At 37.3% G+C, this 23,490-nt stretch overlaps 1 protein-coding gene across 4 annotated transcripts in view; it reads right to left on the bottom strand.

Annotated features, from left to right (window-relative positions):
• The window catches only part of TMEM117 (transmembrane protein 117), a 430,326-nt gene that overhangs the window by 115,510 nt on the left and 291,326 nt on the right, over window positions 1–23,490 (bottom strand). For all 4 annotated transcript variants that reach the window (XM_069490727.1, XM_069490730.1, XM_069490728.1 and 1 more), the window contains one exon: window positions 16,767–16,864. In XM_069490727.1, coding sequence (XP_069346828.1) covers window positions 16,767–16,864 — 98 coding nt within the window. The remainder of the gene's footprint in view (window positions 1–16,766; window positions 16,865–23,490) is intronic.

Genomic DNA, 23,490 nt, shown 5'->3' with positions numbered 1-23,490 from the left:
CACACATTTTCCTCCCTTTCTTTCTCTGATAATAAGCCTATCTGACATCATAACTTGGGTGCCTCATAGGCACCTGTCCAAAGAGAAATCTTGATTCTCCTCTCCCTGCCTGCTCCTTCACCAACCTTTGCATTTCTAAATGGCACCATCACCAGGTGCTCAAGGCCACAAGTTTCAAGTCATCTTTGAACAGTCTCTTTCTGTTATTACTCATGTCTATTCTCCCTCCAAGACATATGCTGAATTTATGTACATCTCTCCATCTCCACCGATACCACTTTGGTCCAAGCCAACATCATGTCTTGCCCGGATCACTGTTTTTAGTACTGCCTGCCTAGAATCTATTCTCCACATAACAACCAGAGCAACCATTTTATAAACTTGCCTAAAATTTCACAATGCCTTCCTGCTACACTCCTTAGGGTGGCCCACAGGCTCCACACCTCTTTCCCCTTATTACTTCTTGGACCAACTTTAACTCAAATGACCCTATGCTTCTTCACTTGCTAGAAGACACGCTGGCCTCTTTTCTATTCCTGGAACATATCAAGCATGTTCCCACCCCAGGGCCTTTGCATTAACCATTTTCCTTTACATGGGTTGCTTTGTCCTAGACCTTCACATGGCTGGTTCCTTCCTTCATTCAGTTCTCTGATTAGGTATCCATGGGAATTTCCCTGGGCCACAATTTGAAGTAGCTGCTTTGGATCACCATCCTGCTTTATCTTTTCTGTGGCATAAGCCCTTATGGGATTCATTGACTAATATTTTATTTATTTTCATTCATTCACATAAGTCTGTATAACCCCAGCAGAATGTAAGCTGCAGGTTCCCACAGCAGGTACCTTGTCTGGTTTTCTCATATATGTTCAGTGCTTATAATAGTGATTGACACATAACAGATAAGAAACATTTGCCAAATTAATAAATAAGCCTCTCATATACAAAATGTCTGCAAATCCTGTTAGTTTTCTTTCCAAAATACTTCTAGAATCTATCTACTTCTTTTCATCTTAGCTGTTTCCTCTCTAGTACAAGTGCATGATCTTTCTCAGGGGTGACGACAGCGTCCTCTTAAGTGGTCTCCTTCCTTCCCTCACCAGCCAGAGCAATCCTTAAAAATGTAAATGAAATCATATCATGCTTCTATTTAAAACCGTCCATGGTGTTCTATCTGTCTTAGAACAAGATCTCTACAACTAAGATGATCTAGCCCCTGACTGCTGCCAATGCGCTGTATCACTCCCTCCCTGCCCTGCACCACCCCTAACTTCTGGGTTTTGTGTCTTTCCCTAACACTTCTTGTCAATTACACTTTCTGGATCTCAGGTTCTTCCACTGTAAAAACAACCAGTATTTCTGAGAAGGCATAAGATGCTCCATAAATATTTACTAGACACCTACTGCAGCACAATGTATGCCAGGTCTTGGGAACAGAAATCTGAATAGACTTAGTTGCTGCCTTTTAGGAGATCACCATGTAAACAATCACAGTGCAGTGAAAGCTGTAACGGAGGAAAAGTTGAGTGACTTGAAATCAAATGGTGCTGAATCTACTGGTGGAGCCTGGGAAGGCTTCACAGAAGTGGAGACAATGCTCAAAAAGGTCTTTCTATATTGTAAAGCACTATGGAAATGCAAAATATGTAAAATAGCATTATTGGTCAAATACAGAAGTCTGAGATTTGTTTTCAGTAAAGTCTGTTCTGCCTTAACACATGATTAGGGAGAAAGAGCTGTTTGAGTAAACTAAATTTCTATCCAATCTCAAAAACCATTTTATTTCAACTTGCAAATATTTCTAAAATCTAATAATCCATTTCTTGCTTTTGTATGTGCAATAGACTAAACATGATTGAATCTTTTCGTTCATAACTGCAAATAATAGAGTGCCCCAGGGTCATGTTTTTGCCAACCAACTTGGCTGCCGTGACCTTGTGCAAATACTGAATATGTGGGAGATTGAGTGTGACATGTCCAGTCCTGAGCCATGTCCTGAGCCAAAGGCATCCAGGCTCTATTATATTATCTGATTCTTTATTAAAAAATTAATTGCTTGGGGATTGGGATTAGGTGGGCTGATTTTCATTATATTTATACTATATAAGTGCATCAGTTTTCTAGGGCTGTTATAACAAAGTGCACAGATGGCTTAGACAAAAGAAATTTATTTTCTATCAATTGTAGAGGCTAGAAGTCCCAGTTCAAGGTGTTGGCAGGGTTGGTTTCTCCTGAGGTCTCTCCTCTTGGCTTGTAGATGGCTGTCTTCTCCCCGGGTTTTTACATGACCTACACCCTGTACATGTCCTTATCCTAATTATCTCCTCTTATATGAACACCAGTCATATTGGATTAGGGCCCACCCCAATAACCTCACTGTAATATAATTACCTCTTTGAAGTCCTCATCTCCAAATACAGTTACATTCTGAGGTATTGGTGTTAAGACTGCAACATATGAATTTTTTTTTGGGGGGGGGTCACATTTGTCAACTAAAATAAAATCCTAAGCCCCTTGCTAACTGAACAGAATCCCTCTTGGCCAAAGGGACCCCAGAGAAACCTTAAAACTGAGTTTCCAGCCATGACAGGACGGAAGGTCAGACATGCCTCATTATACCCCCTCCCTTGCTAATGTCCATCAGGCTTTTTTCCTAAGGCCTAAACAGAAACCAATCTCATGACCTAGACCAGCATTCTTTCCTGGTAAGAGACCACCACCATGGAGTGGTTTTAACCAGTCTACAGAGCGTGCACAGAGAGGGATTTTATGTCCATGCTTCACCTTTGACATGAAGGCTGCCATTTTCTGAACATGGACCCCATCAAAGGGCAGAAAGCTCAATTGTGCATGTGCATGTTTCTCCTTTCATAAATACTCATGACTCCTCCTATAGCTTGTTAAATATGTATATTTGGCTATCCCGTTCAGTATAAATTCCTGTCCCCATTGTCCCTGCCTCAAAGCACATGTTCTGGCTTCTGGCCTGGGCTCTGCTTCCCAGACTGTTGGAATGGCCACCCACAGGCTGCAATCCTTTATGAGAAATAAAGCTCCCCTTTCCAAATTTATGAACCTCATCATTTTCTTCAGTTAACACATTCAGTTCGTAACAACATGTATATTATATATGTATTATACGTAGACATACAATATATATTATATATGTACTTATATATACATATATATGTTTATAGTTCATTGGGGTATAAGTGAGGTAAACAGTCCCTACTCCAGAATAGAGGAGAATCTATGATACTGAACCCAGAGTGTCTGCTGGTTGATATTATACCTTATTTAGAAATCACCATGCTATTAATATTTTAAGGGCATTTCCAGCAATCTTAATCTCTGCCCCAGTTATGGCATTCTTATCCAGAGAGACTACTTCTCAATTTGATGCCCACTTACATGGAGAAGATGGGCACGGGACCTGAAGAGACTGTGAAATAGGTGCAATAAGGAAAACTTCTAAATAAACAGTGGTAGTAATTCCACCTGATTCTAGATAATCATGGTGGTTCCCCCAAAGGAGAAAGATGCTTCCCTCAGGAGTTACTTTACTTTTTCCTATTTCTTTCATTAAACATTTGGAGTGCCATGTAAATGCAGAGTCTCTGCAGCATGATGAGGTGAAATGAACATGTGGAGGGGTGTTGTTTCCATGATATTAGTTAAATAAACCTGAGTTTCTTCCTGTATATCATAGTGATAAAAACAGCTACCTTATAGGGCTGTTACCAGGTAAGTGTGATAATATATCAATATTAAAAGCTTCAACCTTAATAGAGATTAGTCCTCTTCCTGCTTCCCCCAATCTAGCCAGTAACTTTAACCCACTGTGGGTACAAATTTGTTAAAGAATATTTCTGTAGTGCAGAAAATTATGGGTAGCTTAACTGCAGTCTTCTACAGCTAGGACAGATTTATAAGAAGCAATGGTGCTAAGTGTCCAATTCATTAACCTCAGAGACCTGCAGTTGGCACTACTATATTTTGCATTAAAAAATTATAGTGTGTTAAAGTCACCGGTGAAGATATTTAATACTAAAATTGCTTTAATAAAAAATAATGAATTATCTTCATATAACATAATGTAAAATTAGAATTCAGTTGAAGATTATATGATTATATACAAAATACATGTTATATATAATCATCTTATGTTGAAAGAAAAAAAAAAATCAGTTCATTTATTCACAGAGAAGAAAACATACCAAATTGCCTTTGATAGTTTCAACCTTGGCAACATTCTGTTCTTTTAATTCCAGAAACTCTATAATGGCACTATTTTTGCAATGCAACCAGGGTAATTCAAATGTATGCCAAGTACATTTTAATGTAGTTTCACGGCAGTTTTTTGGCCTGTCATTTCCTCTCGTGACACTCAGATTTCATTTCATTAAGTACTATGTTACTTCATGGTGTATTACAGGAGAATCTGAGCCAGCTATATTTTAGAAGTGTGAAGGGAAACCTAAAAGTGGTATTGTGTTCTTTCTCAACTGGATAAGATATAAAGTATTTTCCTTTGACATACAGTCTTTGTTCCCTTCCCTACCCCTAATTGTCACTCTACATGAAGACACATGAAAATACAGTACTAAAAAGACGCAGTGTTCATTGATTCTACCTTACCAGGACTGCAAGTATGAAAAAGTCAGGCATATCTAGGGACACTGAGCTCAGCGTTCCCGTTCCTTATGGAAGGGGAAGAGGGCAGGTGCTGCATGGAAGTCTGGTGTTATTGGTGGTTGCCCTACCCCAAGCTTTCAGGACACAGCATTGGGGAGGTTTCAAGGACAGCTGAGGAAGACTGAAACAAAGTAGGCCTGGGGAGAACAAAGCTATGGTGATTTTTTTTTTTTTAAATTCCCAGTATACCCTACAATGACAGTTGCATTTATTGATTTATCAGAGCAGATCTCATTGCTTCTGGGGTAGTTTAGTTACTAAAAGAAAAGTGTTCAGAGGCAAGACTTGCTTCACAGACAAAGGGTTTGGAGGACGACACTAATGTGGTGGTAGAGTTTCAGATACAAAAATGAAGCTCTCAGTGACTTCAAAATCCTGCTTCCTAGGCTTCCTAACACTTGGCGTTTTCCCCGCAATAATTTCCTTTTAGATAAACACTGTTAAAAAATGCTATAAAAAATTCTTACTATTTCTGGCTTCTCTTTGTGTTGGACTTTGCACAGATGAAGTGGGTAGAGAAGGGTTAACAATGAATATGTAGATTTGAGGTAGATGAGACAAGAGTTTAATTTAACATATTTGTTCTTTGTGGGTTCTCAGGTAGATTGACAACAAATGTCTGTTAAGTCTAAAATAAAAGATGGTCTTGCATGAGCTAATAATAAAAATGTCATGAACCAAGGACTATGATCAATCCAATATATGTTTGTATATGCATGCTTTTGTGAGTATATATATGTGTGGGCTTGTGAGTATGTGTATTTGTGTGTAAGAGAATCAAGACCCAGATAGGTAAACATGGAATGGGAAAGTTAAAGGTCTTTTCCTTATGTAAGAAGGGAAGCTGTAAGAGTCAGAGCATGGGGAAAGAATATTTACCAAAAAGGAGGAAATTACAGTAAAAGCATAGCACAGAGTTAGTAAAATATGGAAGAGCAGTGGATTGACAGCCAAGATGATGGATCACATCCCAGAAAGTCCTCATCTTCTGGAAGGGCCAACCCACCTGGCAGAGTGAAGCAAACAATCATACTTTTTCAGAAGCTTCTCTTGGCAGCTTTGGTATTTTTGCTTAGCATTGACCTGGATTTCTGTTTTTGCATTGGTTTGCTCTAGGACCTCAAAAAGCCTGCACAAGCTGTAGTTTGCAGAGTTTGTTAATCGAGGTGAAACTCTGGTCTAGATAGTAGGAGACAGGACACTAAAATTTGGAAAACTCACAGTTTAGAAAGAAGATAATGGTTTGGATTTAAAAGTGAACAGCCTACTCTTAGGAGCGATAGGAGTGACAATTTTTATCAAGGTGCACCCTTCATAGTTTCAACACCTCCCTGGATCTACAACCACCAAACATGTGACTTGCAGAATGCAGAATTCTGGAAAGATTTATATTCTTAGAAAGCCTATATAGTCTAGTTTGTAGCATTATAGCACTACTTGCCTACAAGACCAGAGCAGAGAGAAAACCGGGATTCATTTGTGGAAAGATTTAGCTAACATATTTAATCCTTAGTAATTCTTAGTTTCTAATATCTCAGGATTCCTTTAACAAGAGGCCTGGCTGACCTAACCACAGAGATGGAGAGAACACAGGAGGGGCATAATATAAGAGAAACTCCCAGCCAAGGAAGTGCAGAAAATGTTCCCTTCCAGCCACAGAGTATTAGAAGTAAAAGAGGGATAGAAAAAGGAAGAGGAGTCCAGACAGCAAAGATCTTACTCCCCTACAGCTCCAGGGTCCACTTTAAGGAGGGGGTGGTGACATATAGAAATGACCAGACAAACATGAAGGCACCCTACCACATCAGGGCTTCTCTCGCTATAGCCCAAGGGAGGTGGCAGGTCTTTCCTATAAAAGAATGAAGCGGGTAAGTACAACTGACTGAACAAGCTCCAGATGCCCTCCTTTTCCCTCTCCCAGGGCCACGAAGTCCTGCAGATGACCCAGAAGTGCCTGCATTCACCAAGTGGATGCAAAGGTGCTGAGAGGACAGCAGAGGCCTGGAACAAAGATGAAGGGACAATTGGGACCTAAGGTGGGGGCGGTGGGGTGAATGGAATTCATGACCAGAGACATTAGGCTGGGACTTCAAAGATCAGACAGGAAATTGCACTTCAACCACCACTGTGCACACATAAGGCTAAACCAACAGTTGAGATTAGCAAAGAAACAGAGACTTCCCCCTCATCCATCATCATAAAGTCAAGTCACGAAAGTCAAGAGGATGAGGTGGAGGAGGGAAGTCTGAAAAACCAAACATTTATTCAAAATAAACAGACTTAACCAAATAAGACTGAGTCCTCTGAAAGACACCATTTAGACCAAAAGCGTCACAGGTATCATTAACTAGTAATTAAAAATTTTGTGATGATCCCCTGCACCCCACATCCGAGCAGCGAGGTGTACATTCATGAGGAAGACACAATCAGCTATAGAGTGAAAATATATTCTAACCTTTTTGCACATCTGATATTTGAGATATCATTGTATTGAGATGGGAATAATATCAGTGAAAATATAGTCCATAGTTAGAAGTTTATTTTAAAGCTAACACGAAAGGTGTGGCTGCTGCAGCCTTGCAGTCTATACAGATGTAGGCAACAGCTGCTGTAAACAACTGAGGGTTAATCAATAATTTAATAATTTGGGAGAAGGCCCCCTCAGATTGTTAGAGAAGGAAATAGGTAGGCTTCTCTCTTCTCTTTCTGTTCTAACTAGGACACAGTATTTTAAAAATTGTGCCCAAAGAGATGTAAAATATTTATAATAGCACATCGTTTTAGAGATGTATGAGTTTTAATCCACATGCTTTCGACATGACTCACTGTCAGTGTTAAGCTTGATCACAAGGTCAGGGTAATGTTTGCCAGATTTCTCCATTACAAAGCTACTTTCCCCCACTTTACATACTCTATTTTTTGGAAGAAAGTCACAAAGTTCATCCCATACTTAAGGTGTGGAGAGTTAAGCTTAATCATATTGAGGGGAGAAATGCCTAAATAAATCATTTAGAATCCTTCTATAGGAGATTTGTCTCTTCTTCCCTATTTACTTATTTATGCAATCATTTTTATACAAGTATGGACTCAAATATTTATTTGATAGTTTGGGCTATCTAATACTATATATATGTGTGTGTATATATATATTATATATATGCATTTGTTTTGTGGTCAAATTTTTCTAGCTTTGGCCATTGGAAGCTCTTTCAGGTTTATTTTTGTGTCCTTTTGACATGTCTCCATCAATTTGTTTGTTTGTTGTTGTTGTTTTAAACAGAGAACAGAGCTTCACTCTGTCACCCAGGTAGAGTGCCGTGGCATCAGCTAGCTCACTGCAACCTCAAACTCCTGGGCTCAGGCAATCATCCTGCCTCAACCTCCTGAGTACCTGGGACTACAAGCATGCACCATCATGCCTGGCTAATTTTTTCTATTTTTAGTAGAGATGGGGTCTTTTGCTCAGGCTGGTCTCAAATTCCTGAGCTCAAGCAATCCTCCTGCCTCAGCCTCCCAGAGTGCTAGGATTACAAGTATGAGCCACTGTGCCTGGCCCAATTTGTTTTTGAACACGTCCTTACTTTCTGGCATGACATGATGCTCCAGGATCATCTTCCATATTCTCTGTCCTAGACCTAGAATCAGTCATTTCCTTCCAGGAGCCCTGGTTCCTTTTATTGGAGAATAATATTAACAACCAAGGTCTGGGTACTTGGTGTGCTCATTGCTACTGGGGTGTCGTTCTGTTTAAGCTCTCTCAGCAATAGAGTGAGGAAACAAATGTATTCTAACCCATACATACAGAAATACCTAAAATTATTTCTGTAACTATCCATCTATCTCTGTATTAAGCTAAACGTGAGTTCATACTGCTGTCTTTGACTCTAATCCAGTACCACATTGTTCATTGTAGCTTACACTCCCAACCCTTGTTTATCTTTAACCTCAGAGAGTGGGCATGTTTCTTCCACCATCCACTTATTGATCAATTCCAGTATACATATAAAGCAAGCTCAGAATTGATATTCCCATGAGAAATAACTCTACCAACTAGAAGACACTTGTGTACATCTAGTTCCATTTGTCTTAATTCCTACAGTTCCCAGTCAAAACACTGTTTTTTAAAGATATCTACATCAGCATGTTTCTTTCCCTCCACCTCCCATTTCATTAAATATCCTTCCAAAGTATATCTTCTAATGGCTGGATAGTGTTCCATGGAATAAGCATACTCAAACTAATTTAACACTTCCTTAGGATGTTGCTTTCAGTTACATTAATCATTACTCTAAGCACTTCATGCCTATCCAAACACAACAGTAAGCTCAGACAAGGAAATAGTCTACCTAGAATCATAGACTTTTAGAATGCACAGAACTTTTGATAGTATCTTTTCCTGCAATCAATGCTGTAATATTATCTCCCTGGCAGATATTTTCACCAGGAACATTGAAATCATTATTTTCCGAGGAGTAGAGTTCTTCTGTGGTTAGCTATATTGTTTAATATTTTTTCACTTCTAGTGTCTCCTAATAAAATGCTGAAATTCATTGTGGCTGTTATTGCCAACATTTAGGACTCTAACTGTAATCTTTATTTTCAATCTTGTAAATATGTTTTAAAGAAATTAAGTCCTTGAAAACCCTGATGATATGCCAAAGAAAATAAACAGTAATTCGCTTTTCATATGTGAACTTAAGTGAAGCTTCTGTTAATACATCATGTTTTACTGGCATATTGAATTATATATTGTACATCTTTTTCTTGCCTAATTCCCACAATTGAGAGAAAATTATATACAATTACATCAAGTTACACTACACACAATGTTCTGATGATTACCACTGACTTACAAGAGCAGTTATTTCAATATATAATACCTAATCATCAGCAAATTCTTTTTATTTAAATTTTCTTGATTTTCTTAAACAAACAAACAAACAAAAAAAGTATCTAGACAGGCAATGTGATATAGTAAAAAAGACTAATAGATCAGAAATAAGTAGCCCTGAGCATTAATTGCCATAGAGACATTAATTATAATACATGTATGACCTTGGACAAGTCACTTACTTTTGTTTCAATTTCTTTTGTCAGTAATATGAGGGTAACAGAACATTAGATAAATTCCAAGGCTCTCGAATTTTGTTTTTCTTTATATAACCCAAATCTATTTTCAAGGAGAAAGAAAGGGTTATAGAAAATATATATATTAAAAGTGTGATTAATCACTGTTAAATATGTTAAATGTCTTAAAATCTTAAAATAAGTGAAGCCATTCAGTGCAGTATTGTGAAGGTTCTGAAATCAGCCAGCCTGCACTTGAGTCCCAGCTTTGTTGTTCACTAGCTGTGCAACATAACCAGTAGGTTCTTTTCTTTAAAATACAGCCAGTAATGATAATTACCTTGCAGAGTGGCAGCGTGAATTAAATGAAACAATTACCAAGAATGACCACGAAAACCCTAGTACCACGGACAAAGGAAACACTCAATAAATGATAGTTGCTCTGGAATAGGATTATAGGGATATTTCCAAAGAGAAGTAATGACTGATAGATAATAAGTCTGGTATGACTGATACGTTAAATGTCTTTCTATGTCTGGGTACAACAATTCTGAATTTTTGGTTATTCTCTTTCCCTTGCCTAATTGCTCTGGCTAGGACTTCAAGTATTAAATACTAGGTGGGATAGAAGTAGGGAGAGTGGGCATTCTCACCTTGTGTAGAGGCAAAGCTTTCCATTTTTTACCGAGTATGACATTAGCTATGTGCTTTTCATATATGACCTTTATCACATTGAGGTACATTCCTCCAATACCTAGTTTGCAGAGAGTTTTTATCATGAAAAGGTGTTGAATTTTGTCAAATGCTTCTTCTGCATCTATTGAAATAATCATATGGTTTTAATCCTTCATTCTGTTATTGTAATGTGGTATAATCACAGTGATTGATTTGCATATGTTGAACCATCCTTGCATCCCAGAAATAAATCTCACTTGGTCACGGTGTATGTTCTTTCAATGTGCTGTTGAATTTAGTTTGTAGTATTTCTTAAGAATTTTTGCATCTTTGTTCATCAAGGCGTATATGTTCATGGTTCATTGCTGCATTACTAGTAGAATGACTAACACAGTAAACAGATACAAATATGAATGAAAGAACAAATGAGGCAAGCTTGCATTTTTCTCTGACTCAATAGCAAAGTGTTGTCCAACTTACACATAGAAATATTGGGTTTCTGGAATGTGAGTCACTCATATGCCCAGTAATTACAGTCAGGTTTTATTTAAACTTTGTGAGAACAAACTCAGAGATGAGCTCGTCTGACCTGTGATGCCTGCCTATAGATTCTATCTCTAGTTTGTCAGAAAACTTCCTAGGTGCAAAAACAAGCAACAGTGCATTTCCACCTTCAATACAGTTAATGCATCCGTCCCTTATTCTATAGACAGAAGGCATTCACAAAGGGAACTCTGGCTAGCAGGAAAAATGTAGGACAAAGACATTCTGGAAACAAGAACTAGCATTATTTAACCAACACTGCAGAAAGGAATCCACGCTGGGTCTGGGTGAGAGTAGCAATCTGATCCCAGAAAGAGACTGCTCCTTGATGGGGACTGTCACAGTCCTCAACTTGCCTTGGGTGAACCCTTCTCTACACCTCTGTACCTTTCTTAGTTTTGATTGATGTGTCATGAAACACATAATGATTCCCTTTCACTTAATAATGGTAACTGGGTTGCCTTATAGAGCAGTGGTCCCCAAACTTTTTGGCACCAGGGACTGTTTTCATGGAAGATAATTTTTACACAAACTAGGGATTGAGGGGATGGTTTTAGGATGATTCAAGAGCATAACATTTATTGTGCACTTTATTTCTATTATTATTACATTGTAATATATAATCAAATAATTATACAACTGACCATAGGTTGGAGACCCCTACTATAGAGGACATCAGAGTATTAGTTACTAAAACCCATACCAAAACTCTTCTGCCTGACATTTCCCTGATTCTTAGTTCTCTTCTTATCACTTTGTTATATTTTTATTATCATATTATTCTCCCATATCATATTTAATGTATACTAAAATAATAATTGTATATATCATATATTGATTAATTTCTGTCTGGTCAAAAGTTAAATAACTAAGTTCCTTTTGTTAGATTTTAATAACTATGATATTCAAAGCAGGAAAAACAGCAGTAGCTACATCTGTTTCCCCCAGTGAAGAATTAAGGTAATTATGATCAAGAGATGCCTAACCCAAACTATGATAGTGCTAGAGAAAGTATTTTTTAAAATATGCCACACTGCTCATCCAAAAAAGAAAAAAATATATAATATACTCCTCTCTATGTACCAGAATGGAACAGAAATGCACAGGTACACACAGCAACACAGTACCAACATTTTGCTTTCCAACTTCTCTTGGAGCTTCCCAGTAATCACAGACCACATTTTTTACCAAAAGTTTCACTACTATGATACTCAAATTATCATCTTTCCAGTCTTCCTTGCCATTTGCTGCTCAGACCTCAATAAACAAATTTCAGCTTTCTGCTATGGCAGCACCCCATTTCTAGGGATGACTTTCTGTATACATCACGACAGACTAATTTATGCTGCAGTAGCAAACAATCCCTAAATCTCAGTGGCTCAGCACTGCAAAGGATTATAAGGATTATTTTTCACTCATACTACATGTCTGCTGTGTGGTTAAGGATGCTTGGTTTATACTGGTCTTTCAGGGAACTTGAATGACGAGGGCTCTAGCTAGACACAAGCTCCCACAATTGCTATGGAGGAAAGAGCTCCTTTCGGTGCTTCTCATTGAGTATTAAATACTTCCACCTAGACGAGGCACATCACTTGTGTTCACATTTCTATTGGTCACAGCAAGTCATGTAATCAGAGGGGGAAGAAAGTGGAATCCTCTCATGCAGCTGGAAGGTGAAGAACTGGAGTATTTGTGAGACCTTAATGAACACCAGATCTCTCAATCCCTTCCCCTGGCTACTCCTCTACTAATCAAGGAAGACCATATTTCCATATAGGAAGGAAGGAAGGAAGGAAAGAAAGAAGCTAAGTTTCTGGGAAATATCATCCCAAGATGCTTCTCATCAAAAGCATAGAAATTATGTCTCTAGGGTGTAAACAAAACAGGGAGATAGGATCTAACATGGACATCACATTACATGAATATCATAGCACTTGTTTTTTCTGTATCTGTTCTTTTGCTTCAGATACAAATCCATGAAAATAGTTGTTGGTAGCCCCTGTGAAGAGCATAAAGCATTTGCATAGGATTTAGATTCTTATATCCTTATTCTTTGTAATAATCAAAAAGGCTAGGAAAAGGGATTTGGATAGATCTATGAACATTCCTCCCTTTCCCATTTAGTATTTTCAAATACAGCCATAATTTTATCTCTTCCACAATATGAAAGCCCAGTTGCTACAGCAGCCTCATCTTTGCTCAATTATGGAAAGAAATAGGAATCATTTTCTTCAATGTAGAGACACCCATCACTAAGAGTCAGGGAAGAACTCAGCCACACAGTTGGCAAACAATACAGTTTCCGACAGGCGTTTGTGAGTTAAAGCAACCACAAGTAGATAAGAGGTACGTTTACTAGAACAAAATTGCATGTTGTACTGTTCAAACTGTGGCATATAATCACACTGAGACTTATGAAAGATTTCCTTTGCAAAAGTTCTTCTCCACCATGCATTTTCACACTAATCTTTCCTTAACTAGAGCAAAATCAAAAGAAAACACCCCTTATTGGGTGGGTGACACATAATATGTAAATACTGTCTTTTATTTAATGTAAAACCTTGCCAAAGATTTCTGTATTTTATCTCCTAGGGCTAAAAATAATACAAAAAATCACAAAATGTCTTTAATACTTGCTAAATCCCTTTTATGTGGGAAAAAAAAAGTATGAGCAAAAAGGAAGATTTCTTTGCTTCCCACATAATTTCCATATTCAACTTTTTGTATCAGGTTTTCCTTTTTTAAAACTGTGAATACTGTTGTCAAGATAATCTAGCTAAATAGAAATGGATAAAGTAGAAAAAAAATATTTTTAAAGTAGCATTTAGATTTTTTGTCAGTTACTTTATGCCTTCTGTGTGTGAAATACTACTTTTAATATGTAACAGTCAAAAACCATCTCTTAAATGTCTTATCTAATTATTAATAATTTTACAGAAACAATGATTATAAGTGTGAACTTTAGTTTGCTCTCCATTTCACAATATTATCCATTTGTCAGTGTCTAACTAAATTATTATTTTTATAACATTTAAGCTATGCTTTAGATTACCCACTGGGGCTATGTTATCACATATACTAAAAATAAGCCCATTTGTAGAAAACAGAGTGGTACTATATATAACTGAGCAATAATGTTCAAGAAAAAATTTACTAAGATGCTTCAGGAAAAATCTAGCATGGATTCATCTCCTTTGAAGCAATTGTGATTGAGAGTAACTAATGACAACAATCACTGGGCCTTCGGATTACTGTATGTATGGCCCACCTTATAATATATGTGTGACCTTGATAACTGGCCGAGAACAGTCGTCAATGGGCTGCCTTTGAAGATACACTAATACAAAATATGTGTAAACATAGTAAATAGATATTGTTTTAAGAGGTCCATAAATACTTTTGATGCAAGAGTCTATCTCCTTTCAAATTATAATTCTTAAAACACCTGCAGAGAATTTTGTAGGACATGGGGCTCCCCAGAATTTTATGTTCTTATTTAGCACCACTACCTAAAGAAGAATTAATGACAATCGCTTAGAATTTTTCACACTGATGTATCCTTTATTCTTCTAAAGGCAATCCAGTGTAATGATTAAAAACTAGGCCTTTGAGATCAGAGACCTATGCCTATAATAATGGCACCTACCTTATAGGGTTGTCATGATTAAATGAGGAAATACATAAAACATAAAGTCCTTAGCCTGGAGCAAAACATATCCTCAATAAATATTTGCTATGATTATTAAATTGCATATTACTCAAACAATCTATTAATATATGGGAGCTTATAAACAGGGAAACATGTGAAGGCTAACCAGCACCATAAAAATAGGCCACACTAGACTCATGGACTCAAGGTGTGAATAAACATCTAAAAAATCAAATTAGTTTTCACAACATTATTGAAAATTTCACTTTTGTTTATTTTCTGAGATTTGGGTTCAAAATGTCTTATATCTCTAGCAACATTTAATGACAGTGCCAAAACACGAAAGATAACATGGAATGTTATTTTCCCCAAATACTTAGTTACTATGATTTTTGTAGTTTTTGCATTAAAAAAATCAACCTCCAGAATTAAATCTAAGAATAAACAGATTTTTTTTTTCATTTCAAAAGGAAGGTATATAGGGGGGAATTTACCAGCACAAGGTGCCATCAATTATTCTCCCCTTATGTGTGGGGGGTGTGTTTCAAGACCCCTAGTGGGTGTCTGATATCATGGATAGTACCGAATCCTATATATACTTCTCACGCATTTCTTTTTCCTTCTTCACTATTTCACAGAAAGAAGATTTGTTCTTACTGTAGATCTTAGCAACCTCAGAATACACTTTTTTTTTTCTTTCCTTATCAAATTGAGAACTTTCACCTTTTCACTTAAAGGAAGCACCACTGCTTCTCTTTGGCAGATCTGAACCGCCAGCATCATTGCTGTCGCACTTTGGGGCCATTATTAGATGAAATAAGGGTTACTTGAACGTAAGCACCGGGGTACCCTGACAGTTGATCTGATAACTGAGATAGCTACTAAGTGACTAAGGGGCACATAGTGTAGACAGCGTGGACATGCCAGACAAAGGGAAGGTTTGTATCCAGGAAGGCACAAGATTTCACCACGCTACTCAGAACAGCGCACAATTTAAAACTTATATATTGTTTATTTCTGGAATTTTCCATTTACTATTTTTGGACTCTGGTTGATCTGAGGGTAACTGAAACCATGGAAAGCAAAACCGTGGATAAGGGAGGGAGGATGACTGCACAACATTTCTTTTTTTTTTTTTTTTATTCCTGAAACAGAGTCTCACTCTGTTGCCCAGGTTAGAGTGCCGTGGCGTCAGCCTAGCTCACAGCAACCTCAAACTCCTGGGCTCAAGCAATCCTCCTGCCTCAGCCTCCCGAGTAGCTGGGACTACAGGCATGCACCACCATGCCCGGCTAATTTTTTCTCTCTCTATATTTTTAGCTGTCCATATACTTTCTTTCTATTTTTAGTAGAGACGGGGTCTCGCTCTTGCTCAGGCTGGTCTCAAACTCCTGAGCTCAAACAATCCGCCTGTCTCGGCCTCCCAGAGTGCTAGGATTACAGGCGTGAGGCACCACACCTGGCCCACAACATTTCTGAGTGTTGGTGTACACAACTTTTCACATATCAGGACGAATAACTGTGCTTGGGGAGCACCCACAGCTGGGTGAAAGCGCCCTTCTTTCTGTCTCTCAATTCCTATCTTTCTGTTTATTACTTGTTCAAATACACATAAATAGTGGTGACTCCACAAAAAACAAAGTTCTATAAGATATGGATTGTTTTTAATTGCAATTCTTGAGTGGAAAGCTAAAGGAAACTACATAAAGAAGAAACTCCAATGAGCCAGATATAATTTCTAAAGAGGTTCCTTCTCTGTATCATTTCTTCAGAGCAAAATCATACCCTGTCCCATATATTAGACAATTGCATATTTGCAGGAGACAGTTTCGTATGTCAGATTTTATGATGAAAATTACAACTTATTTTTGCTGAGTCAAAAACTTACTTACCTTTGATCAAATCTTAAGTGTATCACTATATTAGCAAAACTTCTCTTTTATAAATGTGAATATGCAACAATATGTAAGCAGAAATTAATTCATAAAATTATTAGGATAATGGTTTTAATGGAGCATAGTAGCCATTAAAATGTCTCTCTAGATAGAATTCTAAATATATAAGAAAAATTATATCCAACTCAAGTCCTTTAGTGAATGAGGCAAGGCAGAAATAAATATATGAAACAATTACCTACCAGAATAAAATGATCCTAACATTTCCTTTCTTCCAGAAAGCTCTTGCAGATTTTCCCCAATCAGGATAGGGCTTGTCCTGAAGCATCATATCAGTGACCTGAAACAATAAAACAAATTTATTTAACACTTTCAGAAATCTTAAATTCAAATTTAATGTAAACCTACAATTTACATTCCACTGAGAACAGAATATGTACATATTTTAACATAATATATGCAGAGACAAAAATTAGGACATATTTCATACAATTAAAAACTTTAATGGTTTATTTGACTTTATACTGAATGAGCACATTTAAGGGCATTCAACATGTTTAATATTGAGACTGCTTTTTAAAATATCAACTAAGATTACGTTATATAAGAAGGTACTTTTGAATATTAACATGTCTATGGAAACAAAACATATATAGTAAATAAAATACCATATTCTTTTATCTCAATTGAAAACTCCAAAATCCAAATATTTCCTGATGTGTCTAGATTTTTAGCTGTATCGTTAGTCAAAATATTATCTTCTCTTTTTCCCTTCGTTTTTGACTTCAACTGTATACATGATGCAGTACTTATATCCAGTTTTATGGCATATTTATTCCAATTAGCTAGCATTCTCCTGCCTACAATTCTATGCCTCCTTCCAAAAATGTTCTTCCTTTTTTATTCACATGCACAGATTCTGCCCATCTTCGGAGGCCTAAGCAAAGTCATGTTACGATTAGGTGATTTCACTTTTCTTCCCAATTTACAGAGAACCCGTGGTTCTTAATCCATCCTTCTCATGTCATGTGTCACTTTCCACTTTATATTTTACTTACTCACATACACCTTTTTCTCTCTCCACTAAGCTTTAAAATTCTTGAAGGTGAAGATTTACCTTTGTATCCCTTCTAATGATCATGAATCTTTTACATAATAGACCAAAATATTTGTTCAAAGAAGAAATGACAAAATTAATTAGGGTATAAATGCTTGTTTTTAAAGACCCATTAACAAAGTAAATTGCTCATTAGCTATATCACATTTAGTGGTTTCAGCAAATGTCCAAAGCTTTATAAACAGGTAACTTAATGATAATAAAGGCATTTACAAAATCTGGGAAAAGTGGGGAATTAATTTCCTTCTTTTCCTAAAAAAAGGAAAATATATTTGTGTAGATGTGTGTACACACACTCACACACACACACACACACACACTTTTTTCCTTTTTCCAGAAAATTTACCTTCCCTTAAAGGGAAGAGAACTCTATTCCATTCATTATGATTTTAATTAATAATGTTCAAGTACAAATAAATTATACAGACTCAAAATTAAGAAAACTTATATGGGCTGTAGTTTATAACATTGAATAAGAAAGAATTTTCATTGCCCATTAAAATGTATTTTTCTCTTGCCCTTAAAGCAAGAGAAGTTGCATTTAAGTGTAACTTCCAATAATGACCTTGAAGTGGGTGAGATTTAATCTTTTATGATGAAAGATGCCCCCCCTCAGTAGGGAGTCCTTCTGTCTCAGTGACCCCTTCAATAGTACTGGACTTTCTGTGGAAGGCACAATAATTCTCAAGCAAGCCTGTCTGTGGTGACACACGGCACCCAAGAAATGATCTTTAGAAACATTCACTGGCGTGCCAATGCTTCACACGCTCACTTAAGTTATGCGATTGGAATGGTGGGTAAGGATCTCAGTCTCCAGGAAAGATACGATCTTAAAGATATGATCTTGTTTATATTCTTTTTCAATAACATTTTCTAACAGTAGAGTTCCCAAGATTCTCTTGGTTGATGAGAACCAAAGTTATACCACTTCCCTTCACTGAGTAACACTGCAGATTTATGTCAGCTCTAACATAGGTCTACAATAATTTTAAGTGGTGTGGCTTCACTGTTCAATCTAAAAAGATTCAAAACTCATAAATCCTTTTAATACAAACCTTCAGTTAATTTCTTTAAACTGTCAATCACTTTATAAATGTGAATGCAACTAACACTAAGAATTTAAAAAGGAAAAGCACTTGTTTTACTTATTTTTAAAAGGAAACTAGTTCATTGATGATTTTCTGATCTATTTGTTTTCCTTCTGATCCTTTAAAATTACAGGATTTTATTTTCTCACTCAGACTAATGCCCATGGATTGTATTTTCCATCAAAAATGATTCATGATATTTATCAAGATGAACAAAGGGAACACAATGGAATAAAAATTAACCATGAATCAAGCGAATTACATTGTGAATAAAGGTGAAAGTAGATAAATTTAAATCCCATATATTCTTGGGCTTAAAAAGAGTTTTATATCATAACTTCCCTGAAGGAAAGAATTATACTTTTTCTAAATACAACAATTTCAGCCACTGTTCCTTCATAACCTCCTTGAATAACAATTCTTGTGTCAAACATTTTAACAAAACCTCAAGGTTATGTAAATAAATATTTCATGTTTCACCAGATTTTTAAAAGATTTAATTAATTCTCTTCAGCAATATTTATCCTGTTGCAGAAAGAGTCTGCATGGTAATAAATATTTCTAGGGAACAGAATGATTACTGGGTGGGTTTTATTCAATTTTCATTGTTTTCTTCAGGGCACTTTCTGGGAAATACTTATTATATTTTCTAGAAGGAGGCAATCTGCTGCTGTATGACCAATTATTACAGCAGCATGTTTTTTAAAAAATGACATTCAAGGATAAAAGATTTTCTCAGGAAAATGGCAAGATGAGGCAGAAAGCATTCTTTCTGATGTCAGGCAGCTGATCTTTGTCACCTCCAGCTCCAACTCTTTTTATTTTAAGTCCTATCATGAGATCAATGTCGGGTCACTTGCAGCTAAATTGGCAGAAGCAGGGACCGTCATTAAAGGGATGCATTCAATAAAGAAAAATCCAATTACTTTCTGCATTAGAGAAAAATTCATTCCTGGTGTTGGTCAAGGACAGTCTTTGTGGGAAAACATGCAGGAAAGAGAGACAGAAGACGATGCAAAAAGATTGCCATGTAGCATAAATACAGTCTAAACCTGTTGATGCTTCTCCCACAGGAAGACATTAGAATTTGAAACTGCAGGTCTTTCTTTCTAAGGTGTGAAAAATTTGTTTAACTCTTTGAGTCTCACAGTTCTTCCCCTTTCCTGTCTACGAGGTCTCTGCACAAAACTCAGACCCCATTATGTCATTTATCACATCATGCCTTGTTGGATAGTCTTTCTCAGTAGAATACAAACTATTCCAGGGCATGGGTGCTGTGCAATCTGAGCAAGAACATGCATTTTGAGGTTTAAAAGTCAGTAAATGATTGTAAAAGCCATTTATCTCTACAGGAATCTAGGTGAAATCTTTGCTCCTCTGAGTTGAGCCTATATGATGCTGCAGCAACAATGACAGCATGAAAATAGCAGTGGTGACAGTCGTACTTTACATTTGCCATAGAGCTTCATGGAATGCAAAGCTCTTAGAGACACTTTTCTTACTAATTGTCACAGTAACTTTATAAAATAAGTCATTATTTTCCACCTTTAGCCAATGGAGAAAGAGAAGTCAACTAGGTTAAATAACAGACCAAGGTGATATACCAAATGTACCCTTATGTTCATCGGTTCTGGAACCAGCCTGCCTGGGTCCTAATCCTAGTGTTGTCTCTTACTAGTTTTTGATTTAGGACAAGGTAATTAAGCTCTATGTGCCTCAGTTTCTTATGAATCATCTATGAGAACACAATACATATTTACAGGTATTAATTACTGATGTGTCATTGCTCATATCTTGGTCTTCCATCCAATCACTTTGCTTCATATCAGTAATGCATCGCATAACTGGACTTATAGTTAAAAGGCTTGATAGTCTCATCTCTTCTGTAAAGACAAGACTATCATCTACTAAAATATTAGAAAATGATAAAGATATAATGTACTGTTAAAATACAGTACAGTCTAAAATTGCTGATAAAAACTGAAAGGAAAAGAGATCACTGAAGGCTGCAATAATCTAAAAAGGCTTCATAGAAGATATGTGTTACATAACTGAACATTAAATTGCATCTTGTATCATTCTCTAATTTTGCCACTCCTAACTTCTTAGCCTGATTCTAAGCTATTCACATGCAGATACTGCATATACTATATCTACAGTTGTTTTTGACGTAGTCGTACGCTAAGTATATGACATTAATGTAAAATATTGATTGATTAGGGATACAAGGCCAAAATATAATAACAATAGCCAAGACAGCTTTAGGGGAGAGGCCAAGATGGCAGACTAGAAGCACCCTGCACATGCTGCTCTCACAGAAAGGACTGAAAGTGGAGAGTAGATATTCACCTTTGGATGTATCATCTAGGAGAAAGTATTAGGAATAAACAGAAAGATAATGGGAGGCACCCAAAGTGAAGGAGAGGGAAGTGAGATGACCCACTTGGCAGGACCAGAGGTACTTGGAGAAGGTGCTCATACATGGGGAAGGAACAGAGGATAGACCCTTGGAGCTCCACATTTCCCCCACAGACATTGCAATGGAGCTGCAGCAGAGCCCCTCCACCACAACAGGCCTCTGGTCTGATACAAGGAGCTGACTGGAGACCACAGAGTAGCACTGCTCCAGAGAGAAGTCACAGTGGTGTCCTGCTGCCTTTCCAGTACTGGGTGCTGCAACTCTTGCCATTTTGACGTCCCAGCCCCAGAGTGCTGAACCTACCTGGAGGTCATATCCCCTGCTGCCACCTTGTCATCACCTTTGCTGGGCTGAGGAGAGAGCAGGGAGGCCAGGTGTTGTGCATCTCTACCACCACCAGGGGACCTGGGCAGAGTAGGCACCCATGGCCTCAGCATCATGGCTGCTACTTGGTGGGTCCTGCCCTGCCACAGCTGCCGTGGGACCTGGGTGGAGCATGAGACTGTGGCCCATGGCACCCATTGCTGCTGCCTGAGTAGCACCACCAGCAACGAACCTGGGTGGGCAAACGTCCACACTGCCATGCGCCAACCACCAACTATGTACCTGCTGACTGCCATATGACTGCTGCTCACCAGCAGTGACAACCACAGCGAATATGGAGATGCAGGAGAGCAGTAGGGTTAAAGGCCCATGGTGCGTCTGTCCCTCTTCTGCCTGGTCAATCTTCCAAAGTAGGACCCAAGTTCACCATCCAGGGACCCATCCCTATCTTCACCAAGCAACAGAGTTTCCAGCAGAGAACAGGTGTATCACAAAGCTATCTGTTTTGAGCTGAGAGAAGAGGTACCAGATGAGAAGGAACCGTAAGATCTCTGATAACAGGAAAAAATATGCTGTTTGACACTCTCAAAGAATTGCACTAGTTCTCTAGTAATGGACTCCAACCAAAAGGAAATTGTTGAAATGTCAGATATGGAATTCAGAGTATGGATCACAAGTAAGATCAATAAGATTGATGAGAAACTTGAAAACCAACACAAAGAAGCCAAAAAATTAACTCAGAACATGAATGAAAAATTCACTGAAAGATAATATAAGAAAAAATATAGTAGAAATTCTGGAAATGAAAGAGTGATTTAGGAAATTTCAAAACACAATTAGACAAGGCAGAGGAAAGAATTTCAGAGCTTGGAGATGAAGCTTTCAAATTAACCCAGTCGGTCAAAAATGAAGAAAAGAGAATCAAGAAGAATGAACAATCTCTCTGAGAAATATAGGACTATGTGAAGTGAACAAATATAAGAATCATAGGCATCCCTAAGGGAGAAGAAGAAAAAGCAAAAAGCATAGAAAAGCTATTTGAGGTAATAATAGAAGAAAACTTCCATGGTATTGCTAGAGATTTAAACATCCAGATACAAGAAGGTCATAGAACACCTGGAAGAGTCAAGGAAAATAGGACATTACAAAGGCACAGTCTTCAGTTTGGCCAAAGTTAAAGTGAAGGAGACTATTTCACAAGCTGTGAGATGAAAGAGTCAAGTAATTTACAAAGGAAAACATAAGACTGATGGCAGACTTCTCAGTAGAAACCTGACAAGCCATAAGGGTTTGGGGTCCCATTTTCAGTCTTCTTAAACAGAACAACTGCCAGCCAATAACTCTGTATCCTGAAAAACAAAGTTTCACAAATGAAAAGGGAATAGAGTCTTTCCTAGAGAAGCAAACACTAAAGAAATCTGTTGCCACTAGACCAGCCCTCTGAGAAATGCTTAAAAGGGCTGTATACATGGAACAGAGCAGTCGATACCCACCAGTGGAAAAATACTCAAAGTTAAAACTCACAGCTCTTTTAAAACAGTAACAAAGGGAGAAAATAAAGCAACTAGATAACAATCAACATTATGACCAGAAGAGTATCTCACATATAAATACTAACATTGAATGTAAATAGGAATTCTTTCAGTTTTTCCCCATTCAGTATGATGTTGGCTGTGGGTTTGTCATATATGGCTTTTATCATTTTTAGATAAGCCCCATCTATGCCTATTTTGTTAAGCGTTTTTATCATAAAAGGGTGAAGAATCTTGTCGAATGCTTTTTCTGCATCTATTGAGAGGATCATATGGTCTTTGTTTTTGCTTCTATTTATGTGGTGAATTACATTTATAGATTTGTGTATGTTGAACGATCCCTGCATCTCTGAGATGAAGCCCACTTGGTCATGATGGATTTTTTTTTTTCCATAAGCACCTGAATTCGGTTTGCTAGGATTTTGTTCAGAATTTTTTCATCTATATTCATAAGGGATATTGGTCTGCAGTTTTCTTTGTTCATGT

Source organism: Eulemur rufifrons, chromosome 16 (assembly GCF_041146395.1).
Source record: "Eulemur rufifrons isolate Redbay chromosome 16, OSU_ERuf_1, whole genome shotgun sequence".
In the NCBI taxonomy this organism is placed as follows: domain Eukaryota; kingdom Metazoa; phylum Chordata; class Mammalia; order Primates; family Lemuridae; genus Eulemur; species Eulemur rufifrons.
This window is presented reverse-complemented; position numbering and strand designations above follow the sequence as displayed.